At 44.0% G+C, this 20,054-nt stretch overlaps 1 protein-coding gene and 1 long non-coding RNA gene across 3 annotated transcripts; one reads left to right on the top strand and one right to left on the bottom strand.

The window, feature by feature from the left end:
* Window positions 1–350: 350 nt before the first annotated feature.
* LOC113947955 lies at window positions 351–10,567 on the bottom strand. The gene is made up of 3 exons (XR_003527935.1): window positions 10,461–10,567; window positions 5,711–5,903; window positions 351–4,590 (listed from the first exon to the last, which is right to left on the bottom strand). It is a non-coding gene; the product is annotated as an uncharacterized LOC113947955 (long non-coding RNA).
* Window positions 10,568–12,603: 2,036 nt separating this feature from the next.
* TENT5A (terminal nucleotidyltransferase 5A) lies at window positions 12,604–19,819 on the top strand. 2 transcript variants are annotated; one of them, XM_027645042.1, is made up of 3 exons: window positions 12,604–12,620; window positions 13,435–13,954; window positions 14,944–19,819. In XM_027645042.1, exons 2-3 carry the CDS (start codon window positions 13,520–13,522, stop codon window positions 15,721–15,723), a joined length of 1,215 nt encoding a protein of 404 aa, XP_027500843.1. In that variant the 5' UTR covers window positions 12,604–12,620; window positions 13,435–13,519; the 3' UTR covers window positions 15,724–19,819. The 2 variants fall into 2 exon arrangements, with proteins under 2 accessions (XP_027500843.1, XP_027500844.1); XM_027645043.1 differs by lacking the exon at window positions 12,604–12,620 and adding an exon at window positions 12,971–13,218.
* Window positions 19,820–20,054: the final 235 nt, after the last annotated feature.

The raw sequence follows: 20,054 nt of genomic DNA, 5'->3' as shown, positions 1-20,054 counted from the left end.
AGAAAGGTAGAAGACCAAAAAAGGGGTCAACACGCAAATGCCATCTTGTTCTTCAGTGTTTCCCCATGACATGAATGATCAGAGGTATTACAGCACCCAGATAGTTTTGAAATTAGATATCCCCCAAATCTTCCTGTCCTGCAAGGCACTGTGGTTTGGTATGCCAGAGATCAGATGTCTTGTCAGAAACCCAAGTCCCCAGTTGGTGTGACTGCAGATGGGAGAGGCAGACAAAGCCAATGGTGTATTTGTGTACCTGGTCCTTTATTTACTTCAGCACAGCAGAGGCCTGCAGAACTGAAACCCACTGCATGGCAGGAAGTCTCTATCAAAATGGCTGATACTCAGGTTGCACAACTTGCTATAATTGTGGGGCCCCAGAGAGACCTTTCCTACGTCAAGTTTTGAAATCAATGGGTTACGTTAAATGAAATGGAAGCCCTTGTGGAAAATACATGAGGGCATTCAGTAAGTATAAACTAGGTAGCAGAAATGTATTTGGTGGTTCTAGTCCATGTTGGGTGAGCTATACATGCACCAATAGGTTTATAGGTGCTTTTCTTTTATTATTTTTCCCTTTTATTTTGCCTTTAACTGCTCACCATCATTATGCCTTTCAGTGCTTTATCGTTTGGTGTGGATGAAGTGGACAAAGTCTGTGACAGGCGGTTCACCCTGCCAACAGGCATATCCTGGGAACAGGGCAGAGAGGCTGAGAAAGAAGGAGGTGTTTATAAATGACCTTATTTTTATTGATCTTTATGTATCACATGGAATTTGTGGAACTACGTCTATGAAAAATACACAATTAATAGGACAGCTGTTGGCATAGCGGAACAAGATTAGCTGTTCTAGGGACTGTTGAACAATGGATGTATTTTTGCCTGAGCTGCTTGAAATAACCCACACATGTGGATGCTATGTCACCCATCCAGCGTGCTTTTCTGGCTAGAGCTGCCAAAGCCCTGACACCAGCCCTGAACACCTCAGCTACAGTACCTGGCTTTGAAAAAAGGTTGGGCAGATGTCACTTCCAGGATGCTGGCTGGAACAGACAGGGGCTGTAAAGATGTGTGTTCACTCTGCTCAGGGTGAGGAGGAACAGGGTTGGGGGAGGTCCATAAAAACTAAATAATTAGAAGTCAAATCATCTACACAGAAAGATTATGAAATCCTGTGTCCTCTCCTAAGAGCACAGATGTACTTTTGTCTGTTGGATACTAACAACAAACCAAACCACTTATGGTTTTTCCCTCTTCTTAGAATCATAATAGCAAATCTTTCGTGGATATTTCAGGTGTAATTGCCAGATATTTAGTGGTGACTGCTGCATTTGTATTATTCAAGGTGAGGAGGAAGTTTAGTTTTAACACTCTGGACATCTCAGAAAACAAAAGAAGATGTACTTAGCTAGCAAGAGGAAAAAGAAGTGGCAATTATTAAGTAAAGAGGACTAATTGAGGACATCAGCTCCACTAAAAACTGTTTTTAACAGCTAAACATTCCTCATTTCCCCTCTAAAGGATCACTGCCTGCTAAAGAGTTACCATGGGCTCCAAACACATCAGGTCCAGGCCTTAGGTAGGTATAATTAAAAACAAAAGGTAATGAATAGCTCTTTACCTGGGTTGACAGAAGGCTGACCATAACGTAGCAACTCTTTTAATGTTAAGGAAAGCTACTGATATCTGGATGCAAAATGATGCATTAAATTACATGTTTTGTGATGAATTGGTAATATATTTTAAAGTGTCCAAATCTAGTTTAAAGAACCTCTTTTCAATAGCACAAGGGATATGTGAAGTAAATCTCCTGCACTAAATTTACATTGAAAGACTACAGAAAGTTCCATTTCTTTATGTAGGAATTAAAACACATACACCAGAAAAAGAGGTGAGGAATAAGAGAGTCTTGGGATATATGAACAGCTTTGGCTACTGGGTGACTGTTCTTTGTCTGGCCTGTGTCTAAGAGTTGCAAACGTTTTCCTCATTAGTGGGTACAGAAGGTTTATGAACTGCACTTAAATGTAGGGCATTTGCTCAGCAATAAAAAGGAAGAATCTAAAAATGCTTACATTCAGAAAATGCATTTTTTCAAAAATAAATAAACCATCAGGAAATCTGATTTTTAAAATTTCATCAGCATCTTTTCTATGTGGCTGGAGTCACTCATTTCTGCCTTTGAGGACCATGCGTGTGCTATGCTGCATTATATGATACAGCCTAACATGTGCATAATACAATTAATTTGAGCTAAGCTGAGCTAAGTATACCCAAGTACACTACTGGCTTTCATCATGTGCAGTTAAAGCACTGACCTATTCAGTTCTAAAATGAGTGTCTGAGTGTTTTTTTCATGCTTCTGTATCCTAAGCTGATCTGTGAAAAGCAAGGAGTCAGATCTGTACTGTGTGTCTCCCTACAACAGAGACTTAGTGGACAGCCTATTCTGGAACTCAAGTACTTCCAAATGACACATAAACCTCTAAGCCTTAAACCAACAGACTGCACAGCTACTGGCACGGTTATTTTTAATTCTCTTCCTCATTTTGCACACCAGCAATAATCTCATGCCTGGCAAATTGGGATGATCTGGCTTAAAAGTTCAGCTGCAGCCATGTTAAAAAGACCAGAGGAAATGGATAGCTCATCTCTGGAAAATGCAGCCCTTTGGAGTAATGCCAGAACTCCTTAAAAACAAATCAGCTCAGGATTACGTTTTATTAGAAGGGAAAATGGGGAAATCATTTTCTGGCTGTTTTTTGGCCCACTACTTCCATACTGTCATTAGCAGACAGCAATTTTGTTCATCTCTAGTTTTGTGCATTCAACAGGTGTGTTTTTTTAAAGGGCATGTGATAATTCTGCTCTTTTAGTACATGAGCACATAAACAATCGGAGCCAACTACCACTAAGTAGTCCTGGTACTTCCTTCCCGGTCCCCAGCACATCACCCATGGAAGAGAAAACATAGGAGGAGGCAGACAGAGATGAAAGCTGGTGGAGCTGTTGCAGCTCCCATCAAAGCAGAAATGGCCTTGGGATTTTCTTCAGTTAGGTCTGGGTTTCCTCTGTTCCTGGTGACCACCTCTTTGATCAGCCCACTCTTCTGAGCCTCAGGGTTTTTTCCTCTGTCTATCTGCTCACCTGCCCTGCTGCCTTGCTTTGGGCTTCCTGTTTGACTTGCCATGAGGTCAATAGCGATGCAACGTGGGATGCCTATGCCCCTGCCTCTTCACAGGGCTGGCACAGCATTACATAGGGCTTGTTGGGTCTCTGTGCACATCCAGGGCTCTGTGCACATCCACAGCAACCTGCAATTTAGGTGAGGAAGGCAATGAGTTATGAAAAGTGATTAATAGGAACACCAAGTCACTTTGCCAGAAGGGGATCAGCTGCTTTTAAGATGTTATGAGTTTACCTACAAAGATGAAGTAATCTAAGACAGATGCTGGAAGGACACATGTAATCCCAACATTTATTGGGCATCTGCTGCTTAACAGTAATTAGGATGCAAATGTTCAAAGAAACAAAGTACTGTAAATTATGCAGCAGGCACTTAACGTCACCAAAAGACTGAAATGTATTACCTGCCTCAAGTGGGGACACAGTGTGATGTAATCAGAAAAAAAGGGACAATGTACCTCTCCTTCCTTGCTGTGAAACACCATGTTGGATGGCTTTCAAAGCAATACTTAGGGCAGGAACTTCTTTTTCATAAGAAGTTGCCTCATCAGTGGGCTGCCCAGAGACACAAGGCTCCTACCAAAACAGTGTACTGGGATTGTTGGGAAGACATCGATGGGGAGTCACCCCTCTTGCATTGGAATCAACCCTCTTCTGAGCACCACCTCAAGAAATAATCCAGGTGGGACCCTCTGTGTAAAAGCATAGATTTCCTCTTCATAAAATTCCATGTATCTAGAGCCAAAATCCTTCCCCTATTATTCTAGTAGGGATAATAGCAACATTTGGCATGTGGAATAGAAATCTTTCTCTGAAGCTCTGCTCTAGCACAACAGGTCTCCAGGGCAAAGCAATATTTGGAATGCAATGGCAAACGAAACAAATGTTATGCTGATAAATAAGAACCTCTAGGGGATTAATTATGCAAATTTCCTCAGTGAAGGAACAAGAAATAGATTAATAATATTAGCATGCCATTCACTATGTTTTCATTTACCAAGTCACCTCACAGGACTGTAACACACAACAGCTGTTTCAGATGCACAGTGGTACAACAAAAAGAAATCCTTTAATGTCAGGGAAAGACTTGAGAAGAAGTCTGGGCTGCAAAGTAGCTGAGGCTGTTGCTTGGGATAAGATTAGGTTTGGACATGAGTAGGAGGAAAGCTCAGGACTCTGTTTCAAAAGGACAAAACTTCATAAACTGTTCTCTGCATTTTGGCTCAGATAAGCTGCTTTAGAAGATGACAAGGAACATTTAAACATCAGAGATGGAAAGAAAGTTTCCATTCCCAGCTCGGCTCCTTTCTGCAATCCCAATGGTGGGTTGAAGTTACATGCTGTGATGCCTCCTCCTTATTCCTTAGCAGAGCCCACTTGAAAGTTTGCATGCCCAAGGAGCCTGTCCAGAAACAAGTCAGACCTAAATGGACCATGGAGTGCTGTGGCTAAGAGAGTTTTTGCACTTGGACTTCTAGACTCTGCCCTTTTAGCCTTGTGAGGGCTTCACAGTAAAAAAGGAACAGAAATGTGACAGTTGCCCTTATTTCAGTGTTAATGTTATTCATGCCTTACTATTTTTATCTATCCACAAAGCCAGCTTATGGTTCAGAGCTCAGCTGGGCTACTGCTGAGCTCAGCAGGACTGAGGAGCTGAAGCTGCTGCTCTGAAGAAGAGCCTGCTTCTGCCTCTTGAGCAGTGGGGCAACAGCTGAGCTACAAACTCAGCAGGAGCTGGGAGCTGAAGCTGGCCTGGTCCTTTCCCAGTCAGGAAAAGGCTCCCAGCTCCTATGTCTTGCCAATTTCTGAGATCTTCAAAACCCATGCCTCAGTGGCATAGGGCAGTGAAGATTGCTGTGCTCTGACAACTGCTCCTCAGGAAAGCAACAACTCTCCTGCCTGCACAGCAGGAGTTTGTATCCCGCTCTGAGCTAAAACGGGGTTGCAGCTGCTGCCATGCAGCTGCCCATCCCTCACAGCAGTAAATAGTGCTGGCGATGCTCCGGTGATGCTCAGGAAGGGCTGGAGCCCCAGGGTTCCTGGCTTGCGTGGCACAAAGACTGGTGGTAACTTGCAGCTGTGAGAGGCAGCTCATTCCATTTGAGATCCTGCAGGATCTCAGCAAGAGGAACTGGCAGCACAGATTGGAGTCTTCTCCTCATCAGAGGTGGCTCTCTACCGCCCTGGTGATGTGGAGGCAGGGCTTACTGCCACGTAACAACCTGCGTAAGGTACCGATCTGTATAATTTTCACTTTTCTGGAGGAAAAAGCTTGCATGGGAAAACCCACATTTTTATTTTTTTTTCCTCTATGACATATTCCCCTTTCTAATTTGGAAAAAAAAAATTGTTTGGGGTTTGTTTGTTTGTTTGTTTTTGTTTTCTTTTTCTTTTTTTTTTTTTTTTCCAAAATACCCTGCTTTTGCTGTGGAATGTACTTGATAAATTGCCTAGTTCACTTTTTTCATACTCTGACTAAACACGCTTCTCTAACACTATTTTGCTCTTTGAACCTAGCATACCAAAGCGATGTATGATGTGGAGGAGCAGGGTTTCCCATGAATGAAAAGTAGATCTATGAAAGAAAAAAAGAGTGTTGTAGGTGGGTGCTTTGGCAAAGCACACCACTGTATTCTTGTTTGTGACAGCAGCATGATTCCAAACCGTGTTCTTGCTCCAGCTGCCATCGTTGGCATGTAGAGAGCTGGGAATCATCTGTGATGGGGAAAGAAGAAGGGATTAAGTTTTTTTTAAAAAATGAAGGGACAACATTGCATTTTTTGGGTAACAGTTTTGATTCTTTGCCTCTAAGTGAAAGACCCATCCATACAACTCTAGATAACAAAAATCTGCTGTAGTATGGGTAATGGTTATGTATTTGCTCTAAACAAACGTATTTTGCCTCCCTGGGAACAGTTAGAGATAGATAACCTTCTTTAACAGCAGCTTGCCATCTTCAGTAGTCTTGAGTGAGATGCAAAGTTGTGTGAGATGCCAGCTAAGGAATTCTTATTGTGCCTCTACGCAAATGTTTGTCACTATTACTTCAACAGGTAGTTTTAAACAGGAGGAGCACCAAATCTCTATATCTCATTTTTTTTTAGTTGCTAAAAAGTGCACTCTGGAAATATATATGTGATTTCAGTGTACAGCAAATTCAACATAAACACTCTTGTTCTGTGTAAATATGCCCTTTGACCAGGAACATAATGCACATTTTTAACAGTGAGATTAACTGGATAATGAAACACATTTTCAATAGTAAACCACTTAATTTCAAGCATTTATAGGCTTTAATCAAGACTGAAAGATGCCCTGACTCCATCAGGAGTCATAGTCCTGATAGTGAAAGTACTTGGTAAAACTAAATTATGGCTTTGATTCTGTGAAACCAATTCTGTTTGAATGAACAGTAACCTGATTTCTGCTAGTTCACATTGTATTTTCACTCTGCAGTTTGCTGTTCCAAAAGCAAGACAGCTTGTTTAAATCTGAAATTATGAGTTTCTCCATCTCTTCTGAATAAAAGGCAGAATGCTGAAATCCACTGGAGTATTCCCATGTGAGCTTAATGCATTGTAAGGTAAACAAAACACGAGAAGTAAAATCAGCATAAAATTCTATCTGTCACAAGAAACTAGGATTGTGTGAATGCATGAGACATGAAGTATTGGTAGGATGTCTTTCTTACGGGGGTAGGAAGATAGAAGCTTTAAACTCTCCTACATAACAATGTAAAATGTGGCCTTTTTTTTAAAAAAAAAAAAAAAAGAAAGAAAAATAAAATCTTATGCTTGGCTGCCATATGACTAGGAATACCTAGTTCTTGTATAGTTAATTTTTATCACACTTAGACCCCAAAGATCAATATGGGCAAAATCACAACAGTATCTGTGTGTAAAACATAACTGAAACTAAGAGCATGACTATTTTTATGCAAGTAAACTAGAGAAAAAGGGTTTGCCAGGAGCACACCATCTTATGTTTTACAGCGTAGGTGGAATGGCTGCTGGCCTGGCATGGAGAAGGTGAGAAGCTTGCCATCTCCTGTGTCTGACTATAGCTCCAGCTTTAAAAATCCTACTCAGGAGCAGATGTTGATGATTTTGTCTAATGTAAAATACTGTTATGTACTGGTGTATTTAGGCTATGAACTACCTAGATGAGGCAGGAACAGGTCCTTTGATGAACCTTTTGGTGCCCTGATCTCTTGACTTAGTCAGTGGTTGTTGTAGCAATGCACATGCTGAATAGTACTATTTCATTTAACACACACGTTCTCAGCAGAATTGCAGAAAAGCTACTGGCAGGCTCATCAGAAAATTCTGATAATTTGGCCTTCTTCAAACTTCACCTTTTCAAAACATCACAGTATTTAGACCAAACATTGACATTTTTCCCAGGATGAGTAAAACATCTTTCCAGTAAAATCTGGCAGAAGAAAAATAAAACTAAGAAAACAGTAGTACTTTGAAAGCACAAAGATTTATTTTATTTATCTTTGAAATACCATTTTCTAGTAACTCTGATTTTTATTTTATTCAAAGAACCTTAGTATTGACTACTTCAGCAGCCAATGTTAATTCCAGTAATAATTCCTAGTATTGATTATTCCATCACAAAATGTCAAACACGGAAATAAATTTTGGAAATAAACCAGTGTAAATTATAGAATAGCAAGGTATCAGAAGAATACTTTGCATGCATGCAAAAGAAAGACAAGGCCCTTGGAAAAAAAAAAATAAATCAGACTTGAGTATTCTAGTGAGAAAAAAAAATAAAAGACACCCAAAACAAAACCAATAAACAAAATCAGCCTTTGAGTTCTACTTCCACACCTATGCTCAAACTTTGCCCAGACTAGTTCTGAGGAAATATATGAATTAAAAAAAAATTTGGAAAGGATTACAAGTCTGTCATGGTATAGACAAGGTCTTACAGTTAATTTTGAAGGTACTTTGTTCTGTGCTATTGCCAATAACAGTAAATTTTGGTGCTCAAAGTCATTTCTAGCAAACTTTCATTTACTATGGGCTGTTTTCATTAAGCTAATTTTTGGAATGTGTATGTGTGGTGCAAGGTTCACCCTGGGCTGGGCTCTGTTTGGATCTGATAACTTTGAGGTAATTCCCAGCATTTCCCATCCAAGTCAAGTTCTCTGCACGTTTGTCCTGTTGACTGATGTCTATTTGAGATCTCCCCACTCTCTGGTCTGGGGTAGCAACCAGCAGAGAAGAAGCATCCAACTGTACTGTGTGGGGAGCGGGATGGAGCTCCCAGCTGCCCAGAGCACCTGCCAGCAGCTGCACATGAGGTGATGAGGAGGGAGGGAAAGGGTACAACAGCCAGTACTCACCACGAAGTTGTATCTGGAGCTGACTTGATACATTTTCATACTGTCTGGGTGGAGAACAGCTATGAATATTCTTCCCTCATATAGCTGCTGTTTCCAGCAAGATAATTGTGTAGCAACACAGTGAATAACATAAAGAAGTTTTCCGGTGATTGCTGCCCAGCAATGTCTTTCCATCTCTAGCAAGCAGAGAACAAAAAATTAGGTCAAGATCTCATTTTTAATGTTTTAGTTGCTGTTGGCCTCTGTATAAGATAGACCAGGCCAGCCATGCTAAGGCACTTTTGAGCAGAGACAGAGAGAGCAGCTTTGCCAGGCCTGGGTGGGAAGCTGCAAGGCTGCTGTATCCCTATGCAACTGCCAGTGCTCCCACTGCAGCCAGGGCTGCCGAGGGGCCCCAGAGCTCCCCTTGCGCAGCCTGTTCATCCACACTTGATACACTGCGTACGCAGCCACCTGAAAATTGTGGCCCTCGATGTCCATCTTGCTACAGACTATTGCTTTTTTATTATATTGAACATCTATATGCATTTTTAACATTGTCAAGAGATAGGGAAAACCATCATGACCCGCCATTTGTCTCCACTGTTAATCACTGTCCTTAATAGAAGGATTAGAAATAAATAAAAGAAAGGAGGAATTATATTACTAAACTTTTCATGACACAATTATGATAATTTTTTTTTCCAAACTTCTGACCGGTGTATTTTGGACTTCCTAGACTTCCTTGTTTCTGCCAAGTCAATACAAGACAGAAGGCTGCTGCTTTTAATACCTAGTGACGATAGCAATATTGATGTTTGTTATGTTTTTAACAAAACCAAACACCTCTGGGTGAGTCAACACTAGCTTTTGGACTGGAATAGTGTTGCTGCTCAGAAGTGAATCCCCTGACTGTCTGTAGGTAACGCATGTTGGCCGTGTCGGCAGAGCAGCTGTGCCACATGAACTCAATTCCTCTTGGAAAAAACTAAACTGGAAGTTTTGCTCCTGCTGCACAGCAAATGGACACCAATTCCTAGAACAGGGACAGCCGAAGAGTCACAGTTTCTCATTCTTTTTTTGTCCAAAAAGAACATGTTCCTGTTTTAGGCACCATGTCTTGGGCAGAAGGGAGACAGAATGATGTTACAGTCACAGTACATGTCAGTCATAAGTCAGTCAATAAAATACTTAAATTCTTAAATTCAGTAGAACTCACCTGGAGAATGCGATCTCTGTTACATGGCCAAGCTGAATTAACATCTCACACTGAGGACTTTATTAGCAAATATACACAAATGCATATACAAGAAACACATGTATTGCTATTAAATTTCATTTGTTCTAGAGCAGGACTGAGAGTATGGATTAAATGAAGGGACTAAGTGAAAAATATTGTGCAGACATACAGAATGACATGATTCACATCACATATCTTGGGTTTCTACTAATTGCTTGCGCAGTACAAACAACTTGTGTGAGCAACAGAATCAAAATTCTGCTAAAGAATTACTGCTCACATTGACAATTTTGACCCCGTTACCTTTTCCTTCCAAAAGTAAGTTTGTCATTAAAGGCACAGAGCATGTTCATGAGCTGAATGTATTCTTTTATTGGCAGCAGCATTACCACTCAGAATAATTGTAATTGATGTAAATCATGCAACTATTTCTGAATTTCTTGTAAGCTAATACACTCTAATTCAATTTCTTGCAAAATTCTTAATGATTTCTACTGATTTAAAGTGACCTGGGCTTTCATATTTGAGTATATATTTCCCTTATATTTAGACAGCTATTAAAAAAAAACAAACACAACACACCCTTTACCTAGTGTCCATTAATTAGGGGAAGAGAAGGGGGGGGGGGGGGAATTGCACAACAATGCAAATAGTTGTTAATCTATACAAAGAGCACAATGATTAATATCCCACATACCTTTCTGAACTGAAAAAGTGTAAATGCAGTGATTCTGACTGGAAACGATTTCCTCTCTTCTTTCAAGTGAGTAGGAGGTGATTTGCAGGTGCTTACACTGAAAAAGGGAAGGTGAGGTGAGGGCAGGGTTTGGCTGGCCTTGCTCCTTTGGCAAAGCTCAGCAGTGCAAAGGTCTTCCTTCTGAGATATATTCCCCTTCTCTTTAGCAAATCTGTATTCCCCAGGATGAACTGCTGCCCATTTTTCTTTTTAAGTGGGCAGGAATTAGCAACTTGAGAGAGGTTAAAACCCACACTTCGTGGGGAAATGAAACAAGGTCTGTATAAAATAACATTAAATCCTACTGACCAGTGTGAACTCACCGATACATTCTGTAGTATTTGAAATATTGCTAAAATTTCATTGCAACATGCTGACAAACACAAAAGAAATGAACTGTTCACTACTCCCAACCAGGAAGCAGTCTCATTTTCCTGGATACGTCCTGGCTTAATATGGGATATGCCTCCAGGTCTGATCTTTGCCCTTACTCTAGAAATCCGTAATCTGGTTGATTACTGATAGTGATAATTTGCTTATAAATAAGGCCGTAGTTATTCCTTCTGAAAGTTTAAATCGTGTGCCCTAGTGAACTGTGGTTCACCTGAGTGATGCCAGTCTGCAAATGGGGTTATGCTTTAACCTCTCTGAGCTTCCTAACTATGCACTGAGGGCAGTGCATAGATGCCTCAGTGCGGCAGGCAGGCAGCTCCCCCCTCCCACTCCCCCGTGGGAACCCCGTAAGACCCTGGCCTCAGTTGTGACCCGGCTGAGTCTGGGGAGACTCGGGCATTTCTCTGCCCTGCAGGGCGATGTGCACTGCTTGGCACCCTCCTCTTTAAATGCACTGTCAGTTGCACCCAAGCAGAGAGTGGAGGCTCTCTGTGCCCAGCAGCAATAGCCAGTGGCCCAGGCTCCCTTGCCAGCAGGTCCCTTAGTCGTCGCCCCTGCTCCCTGCCTGCTCCAGAGTCAGGAGCAGACGTGCTGCTGAAGTAAGAGGGAATCTGGGCAGTGAATCAAAGCCGAGGCCGCCCCCAGAACAAACACCCCCCTCCGCTCCGGCCGCGGCTGCGCCCGCCCCCTCGGGAGCGCCCGGAGCCCGGCAGGGGGCGCTCTTGCCCCGCGGTTGGGCCGGGCCGGGGGTCTCCCCCGACGGGAGGGACGCCGAGCTCGGCAAGACCCCCGCCTCTGCTTTTGGAGGGGGGAGGATAAACCACGCCAGCTCGCCCGGCTCAGGTGTTTCCCCGTGAGGAGCGGGACACACCCCCATACCCCCCCAACCCAGTCCCAAGGCAGGAGATTATGGAGGGGGGAGGCACTAAAATTGGGGAGAGGAGGCAGTAAACCCCGTCGGGGTCTGTTGGCCCCCCACCCACTTTGGCGAGGTGCCTGGTTGAGGAAGCCGCGCGTCACGCCTCTGCGCACCCCCCATTTGCTTTCCAGCCGCGCGTCACAAAGCTGCGAGCAATGATGCAACGCTGTCCTGCCCACACCATCCCTCCCCCCATCCCTGCATCTCTCCACGCAATCCGCTGTCTACATCGCGGTGGCGGACCCCGGGGTCCCCGGGTGCTGATGCGTGCGGGGTGTACTCTGTGTGTGTGTGCGCGCTTAGCCTGTTTAAAATAGTATCTCTATGTTTTAAATAGTATTTTAAGTAATAACTATATGTATATAGTATCCATACGTATTTTAAATAGTATCTATATGTATTTGTATTAAAGGGATGAAAAAGAAGCAGGTACATCCATTGTTATTCAAAAGAAAACGTAACTGAAACAAAATATAGGTGTATGTTTATATAATATGCATGTCTTAAACGTTATTTTTCCCGCTCCGCAGTTACCCAAGTATGCTCTATAGACAGGATGCTCGCCTGGAAGGCACGAGCTCCTCCGTGCTCTTCGGGATTTCTTTTTCCCCTCCGCGCCGGCGAGAAGGGAGGGCGGGCGGGCGCGGGGGAGGGGGCCGGGCCGGGGCCGGGCAGGCACGGCGTGGTGCCTCTGAGCTGCTGCAGGCAGCTCTGGAAATCTCGATCGGGAGCTGAGCAGCGCAAACCACACGGCCCGGGATCCTCAGCATCTGTTTGGAGAGGGGCCCTTGCCAAATTCCGTCGCTCTGGTATGAAGTTTGGCTGCGCCTGGGCTGACCGGGAATGTCGCGGGGGGGGGGAGGGGGGGGCGGGAGGGAAGGGGGGCAAGAGGTAAAAAGGCGGGGTGGGGAGAAATCGGGAATGGACATTAGCGCGGAGCTGGGTGCCCCTGGGCGCGCATCTGGGCACGGCGGGAGCGGGACGAGCCGCGCCCCCTGCGCAGGCAGGGAGGGGTTTTGCACTTGTTGCCTCCCCGGATCCGTGCAGTGGAAAGCTGCGCTGCGCTGCGCGGGTTTCCCAGCGCGGGGCGGTGCGGCGGAGGGGCGGGCGCACCGCCGTTGCGCGGGGTGTGGGCGTGCCGGGGGCACCGCCGGGCCGGCCATGCAGATGGAGGGGGCGGGACGAGGGCGCCGTGACTCGGAGCCCCGGAAGAGCGGAGAAACCCCGTATAAAAACTACTGGGGACCTTTCCCGGGCAGGACTACGAAAGCTCCGGAGACGGCGGCAGCCTGCGGCGGCAGCGAGTGGGGCGGCCTTTTGGGCGGTGCGGGGCGGCCTCTCCGTCGGCGCGGGGCAGCCTCTGCCCCGGCGAGGGCGCGGAGAGCGGCGCAAGCAGCGGCTCTGCAGGTCGGGCGCCTTCCTCTGTCCTGCAGCACCGCCCGGCTTCGGGGGGCTTTTTCTCCCCCTCTTCTCCCTCTTTTTTTGTTTTTTTTTTTTTTTTTTAGTCTAATCAGTAGGTGTGTCCCCCGCTTCCCCGCTGGAAGGGACGGCCATTGGGGAGCGGAGCTCGGGAGCCAGGTGTGCGCAGCTGCTGACCGCTGGCTTTTCCTCCTGTTTTGCCAGGCGCGGAGGGAGAGGGGGCCCGGGGGGCCGGCGAGGAGCCGCAGCGGTGCCTGGATCCAGCCCGAGGAGGCGGCGGCCGCACACCATGGCAGACGATGAGAAGGCCGGCGGCAGCCCCGGCGGGAGTTCCGCGGGCGGCGGCGAGAGCGCGCACTGCAACGTGCTGAGCTGGGAGCAAGTGCAGCGGCTGGACCGCATCCTCAGCGAGACCATCCCCATCCACGGCCGCGGCAACTTCCCCACACTGGCCATGCAGCCCCGCCAGATCGTCAAGGTGGTGCGGAGCCGGCTGGAGGAGAAGGGCATCGGCCTGCGCGACGTGCGGCTGAACGGCTCGGCCGCTAGCCACGTCCTACACCAGGACAGCGGCTTGGGCTACAAGGACTTGGACCTCATCTTCTGCGCCGACCTCAAAGGGGAAGCCGAATTTCAGACTGTGAAGGACGTGGTCTTGGATTGCCTCTTGGATTTCTTACCCGAGGGGGTGAATAAGGAGAAGATCACGCCACTCACCCTCAAGGTAAACCTGCCTTGTGCTCAGACGCTCGGAGCGGGCAAGTGTGAGCGCCTGCCTGCGGGGAGTGGGCACCTTCCCACTGGGAATGGAGGGGTGGACTCAGAGATGCAGCTCTCCCCCACATCCCGCGACCCAGGGGGACCCTGAACGATTTTTTCACCTCACGCTTAAAATCGAGGAGTTTGCAATGAAGCGCCCTGGTCGGGGCTCTTCAGGATTAATTAGCCTTTCCTCCCTCTCGGTTGATTTGCTGTGAGCGTTGTTTTACCTGGGCCGTGTGTGTGCCAGGGGGGCTGCACACCTCTCTCCCAACCTGTCTTGGCAGCAGCTCGGTGTGCGGGACCGGTTCCTGGGTACAAGGGGAGCATAGATGGATTTTATATCTGCAAGAACGAAACTCCACCTGTAAGGCATGCATTCAGGTGCACTAAGTGCCTGGGCGGGAGGCATATTCCCTCCCCTCGAAGACAGTTTGCTTGAGTTGATTAGACCGAATGCCAGATGTCTTTCAGATTTTTAGACGGATTTTTTTTTTATTATGGGGCAGATTTGTGGAACCTGCACTGGAAGGATTGAGGGGAGTGAACACTTGCTAAGTTGTTTTTGTGGGGAGGAGAGAGAGAAGTGGAAACAGATAAATAAGATTTCTTATCTGGTTGTAGTAGCGCCCTTTTGTGTGTGAGTGCAGGCATATTTGGCATGTGTGTCATGGGCTTAGTGTGTAGATGTATTTAAAAGTGACTGAAAGAAGCAGTGTTGCTATATGCTTCCCTTGCATGCCACAGTCCCAGCAGAACACCCTTCTCTGTCATCCTCCTGCATTTTGAGCTCTCACATTAAGCATTTCTTCTCTGGTTTGTATCTGCAGGCTCCATGAAATCTTTTATGAAATGCAAGGGTTGGGGGGGCTTTAGGGGTACAAGCAAATGCACTGAAGGGGAGATTTCTTGCATCTGTTTCTTGATTTGCTCATTTTGTCTTTCCAATTATAGGAGGCTTATGTGCAGAAAATGGTAAAAGTATGCAATGATTCAGACCGATGGAGTCTCATCTCCCTGTCCAACAACAGTGGCAAAAATGTGGAGCTGAAATTTGTGGACTCTCTGAGGCGGCAGTTTGAATTCAGTGTCGATTCCTTTCAAATCAAGCTGGACTCCCTACTGCTATTTTATGAGTGCTCAGAGAATCCGATGACTGAAACTTTTCATCCAACTATCATTGGTGAGAGTGTCTATGGGGATTTCCAGGAAGCCTTTGATCACCTCTGCAACAAGATAATTGCCACCAGAAACCCAGAAGAAATCAGAGGAGGTGGTCTTCTGAAGTACTGCAACCTTTTGGTAAGGGGCTTTAGGGCTGCCTCTGAATCTGAGATTAAGTCCCTGCAGAGATACATGTGTTCGAGGTTTTTCATTGACTTCTCAGACATTGGAGAACAGCAGAGAAAGCTGGAGTCCTACTTGCAGAACCACTTTGTGGGATTAGAGGACCGCAAGTATGACTATCTCATGACCCTTCATGGTGTGGTGAACGAGAGCACAGTGTGCCTGATGGGACATGAGAGGAGACAGACTCTGAATCTGATCACCATGCTGGCCATCCGAGTCCTAGCTGAGCAAAATATCATCCCCAATGTGGCCAATGTCACCTGCTATTACCAGCCAGCCCCATACGTAGCAGATGCCAACTTCAGCAATTACTATATTGCCCAGGTTCAGACGGTGTTCCCTTGCCAGCAGCACACATACTCTACTTGGCTGCCCTGTAATTAAGGACCAAAATTAGTAGACCCGGTGGGGAGAATGTTTTCTAATATGTAGGAAGGGGCAACGGGTCCCTTTTAAATGGGGTGTTTTGTGCAATGATGATCTGCTCTAGTTTTCAAGCTTGGGAAAAGCTTGTGGTTCTTCTAATAAATAATGGGAGCATGATCGAGAAAGAACCCCGAAATAATTGGATCCTACCCCAGAGCACAAGAGGCCTGTCATTAAAAGCAACCAGCTTCCCCTGAAATAAGTGAGGGAGGAATGCTTGATGACAATATGGGTTGGCAATATCTGCTCCCATAGCTTTGGCATAGAGAAGGTGGGAAAGCCTTATTTTCTTTTATTTTTATTTTTACTCTAGAATGGGATCTGCAAAAGGGAGAATATGAAAGAAAACAAAACACACAAAAAAAAAAAAACAAAAAGAAAAAATTCACAAAAAACAATTCTATGTATATTCAGGAATTAAAAGTTAGAGGCATAAAGCAGAGATAAGCTGAATAAAATTGTATATTGGAATTACTGCATTTGGGGCTTGCAGCAAGTGCCGTCTATGGATTGACTGTGTAGAATGTATAGCTTGCTTGACTAGAATGCTTTACCAGAAACAGCTTGCTCCAAATGAACAGTAGTGGATTGGTACAGTTATAAAAACAGAAACACGTACGACGACAAAGTCCATTATTTCCAGCTGCGTGCATGCCTCACATTTTAAATATGCGAGAATGCTGGAAAACCAGCTGTGGCAAAAAGAATATACTCAAGGACCAAAGATTTCTCAAATAAGTTATCCGAGCAAAGAAGATACAGTAGATTATATATATATATATATATATATATATGTAAAAGAAAAGAAAGATGTTCCTATATTTGTACACACCAATAGTAATCAAAAGTGCCTGATACCTTCATAAAATTTGAAGTGAGGAAAAAAAATATAGTTTTATGGTTTAACCATGCATTTTGTTTTATCAGGGACACAAGGATTAAAAACAAAAAAACCCCATAAGCTTGTGAATAAGTGGTGGAGGAAATGCCCTATTTTTTTTCTCGGCAAATACCTGTATAGAGTTAATGTTATGTCGGTGTGCTATTATCCTAGGTACGTGTGTGTATGTGTGTATATATGTTTGTGTGTGTATATATGTACATGTTATAGGTGTATATCTATATATATACACACACAATATATATTAATGTGGTCTATGAAAATGTAGCAATTAAGGAATGTTTAAATAAAGTACTACTTGTTTTCCAGTTTGCAACAGGATGTCATAGGACAGTGGGCACCTTGCAGTGAATTTTTAACCCACACCTGAGAAATTTGGAGTAAATGAACCAGTCAGGATTAAGGTGGGATTCAGATAATGTCTTTGGTTGCAAGATCAAGGATTACAGTAATTCAGTGGGTTGCTTGTGAGCCATAATAATTCCACAGATAGAGAAACATATGACTAGCTGATTTTTTTAACTGTTTTGTACTGTAATGCCATTTTGACATTTAACCCACTAATGTTGTGACTGCATACCTCCATGATGTGTAATTCAGTGGAACGTGGATCAAAGATAGGTTTATTTAAACCCCCTGACAGCTAAAGAATATTGTATTAGTTGGTTATTTGAACACTAATTGTTAATATTTAAAGGAGTATTTTTAATAGAATGCATTATGCATTCCAGGACCACTAGAATTTAGCAAATGTGAAATGAACCCTTTTTAAGAGTGTTGCACGATTGCTTAAAATTATATTTTATATATATATTATATATATATTTTTATGCAAATATTAAACATCTTTGATCTGGTTGTCACACTGCATTTACAATTTCAGTACTGTACTTTATTTAAATGGAATCACTTTACATTGGAACAATAACTATTCACTTTCATTTCCTCTCCCTAAGATCAGCAGGGGATAAAAAACCCAACCTTTGCTGTTGTTTTCAGTTCAGTGCCATCTCTGAAGGTGTTAAATTCTTTGTTGAGCTTCAAAAACCTAATGACTAAGTGACACTTGACTCTGATATTTTGCTTTTTCTTGCTGAGGGGGGGGGGGGAAAAAGGGAATTCAGGCTTTTGAAGGAAAACCGGCTGTGCCCTGTCTGGTCACAAGCAAGGTCTGGTGTTGGAGTCAGAGGCAGGGAGAGGGAAAGGGCTCGAGTTCTGGCAGTGTGTTTTCCCTATGGAGAGAGTAAGGCACATCTATTTTTGTCGCGCTTTGTACTTTTCACTCTGCAGGCACTTTAATAGGAACCCGATTTGTTTACTGAAGCACCTTCCCCGTGAGTCCTTCAGGAAACGTAAAAGCTGGTTCATTGCCATTCCCAGCATTGACGTGCAGATCTTGTCCCCACCTTCCCTTCCTCTGGTGCTGGCTGCAACCTCCCACTGGCTTCTTGTCCCAGCGAGGTTCCCTCCAGCCCCTTGGAGGGTCTGGGTTGGGTGCTCCTGGCCCACTGGTTCCCCTTGCCTCCTGCTCCCGGTTTGCTAGCGGAAGCAAGGGGAGGGCTGGGGAAATAGGATCAGCTGGTAATGTGGTATGTCTTTTCTCCCACAACTATTTGCAGCAAATAAATGAGTCATCCACTCTTTAAAAGGGCTGGAGAATCTATAGCTGTGCCACAACCACAGAATGCTGATAATACATGACACAAATTTTTCCTTTGAAGGACCCTTTTTTTTTACCATTGCTTGAAAGAAAGTTTTGAATTATTTCCTCTCAGCTCAAATTTTGTTGTGTTGTTTTTTGGATTTTTGTTTTTTTTTTGATTGACAGCAGCTAGTTACCTTGTAGTGCATACAGCAGGGCTCTGAGCTAAACTGCACCTTTTGGTATTTGCATTTTGATACGTATATAATATGTTTTTATATATATTATATAGGTATTCCAGATCTGTTTTGCATATGTTGATGATCAAGTGGTGGAACTGGTGGAGCTTTGTTTTATTTGTGACTGGTAGCTTAAAAGGTACCTGGTGTTAGAGGTGGGAAGAAGGCATGAGTTTAGGCCAAGAGTAAAATAAGAACCCTTTTTCAAAGCTGGCTTGTTTCTGTGGTTTGCACACCTTCCCCTCCATAAAGTCTGACTTCTTTTTAACTGTTTTTTCCCCTCCTCTTCGGCACACTGGTACTTTTAAAGTTAACAACCGCCTTCTGGCTTTGTGGACTTCATCTATCCCATCCAATCAGCTGTAAGGTTAGAGCTTGTGCTGCAGGAGACAGTGCCCCTTTTAAAGAGCTGAACTGATTAAAGACATTGACCTGATTACAGTAAAACTGTTTGTACCACAGCTGAATTTCCTGCTAACCAATGGGGCACTAAACTTGGTTAAATGTAGCAATCATGAAAAAACCAAGAGCTTTGAAATGGGATTTTTTTTCTTTTTTTCCTTAGATATAGCTGTCCTCACAAATGTAAGAACATTTCTTCTAAAAATAGAAGGGCAATTAGAAGACCAAAAAGATGATATTTTTCTAGTAACTCTTATTGCACTTAAAATATTTTTAATCTTGCACAAAGGCCTTCACACAAATCCTCTAAACAGCTCTTATTAAATGCTTGGTTTGCATCACATCATAAGCTCCTACCGGTTCAAAAAGTCGCTTTTTTAAATTGAGAAAATAAAGTGTGTTAGATAAAACTGCACAGAAGAAAAAAACTGTATTTGCATATTCCTATTTGCATATATTCTTTTGTATGGTTTTCTTTATGCAGAGAGTTTCCCTTCCAAGAAAGAAAATCAGTGTACTGTTTTGCTGTTGTAATAGTGGTTTGCTAACAAAATAAATAGTAAAAAAAAAAAGCCTGCAAATTTCAAGACAGCTTGGCTAAAGGCACTGCAGGCTCCTGCAGTCTGTAGGAGTCTGTGCAGATTTGCTTTCCCTCAAATTTCCTTACAACTGTTGCCTTCTGCAAGGCATCCTGTTGCAGCAAACTGCTCCTTGGATTGCTCTTTTGGAACATTTTGACTATAGGCATTGTCACAGACAGAAAAAGAGCTGATGGAAAACAGACTCTAGAGGGAACAGATTGTGAATTTTGTTTACAGCATCCAATATTTGGATTTTTTTGTAAATAAAAAGAAGTTATTTTTTTCTATTGATTTGTGTCTGCTGTCTTCCGTGTTTGAAATAGCTCTGGCCTGCTCCTACTGAATACCAAGTTCGCTTTCATTAAAAAAGGACAAGGGCAGCACTTTTCTGAGAAGAGAAGCGTTCAGCTGCTTTCCGATTGGAGCACAGAACATTTTGAAAAGCCCTGCCTTGTGCCAGCTGAGTTTGGCTGGCTGCATTCAGCTGCAGAGGAACCTCCCCAGCCAGTGCCAAAAATACTTAC

The sequence above is a fragment of the Corapipo altera genome, unplaced genomic scaffold (genome assembly GCF_003945725.1).
Source record: "Corapipo altera isolate COAL_440 unplaced genomic scaffold, ASM394572v1 2, whole genome shotgun sequence".
NCBI classification, from domain to species: Eukaryota; Metazoa; Chordata; class Aves; order Passeriformes; family Pipridae; genus Corapipo; species Corapipo altera.
The sequence above is the reverse complement of the archived record's forward strand: the minus strand, read 5'-3'. Positions and strand labels throughout refer to the sequence as shown.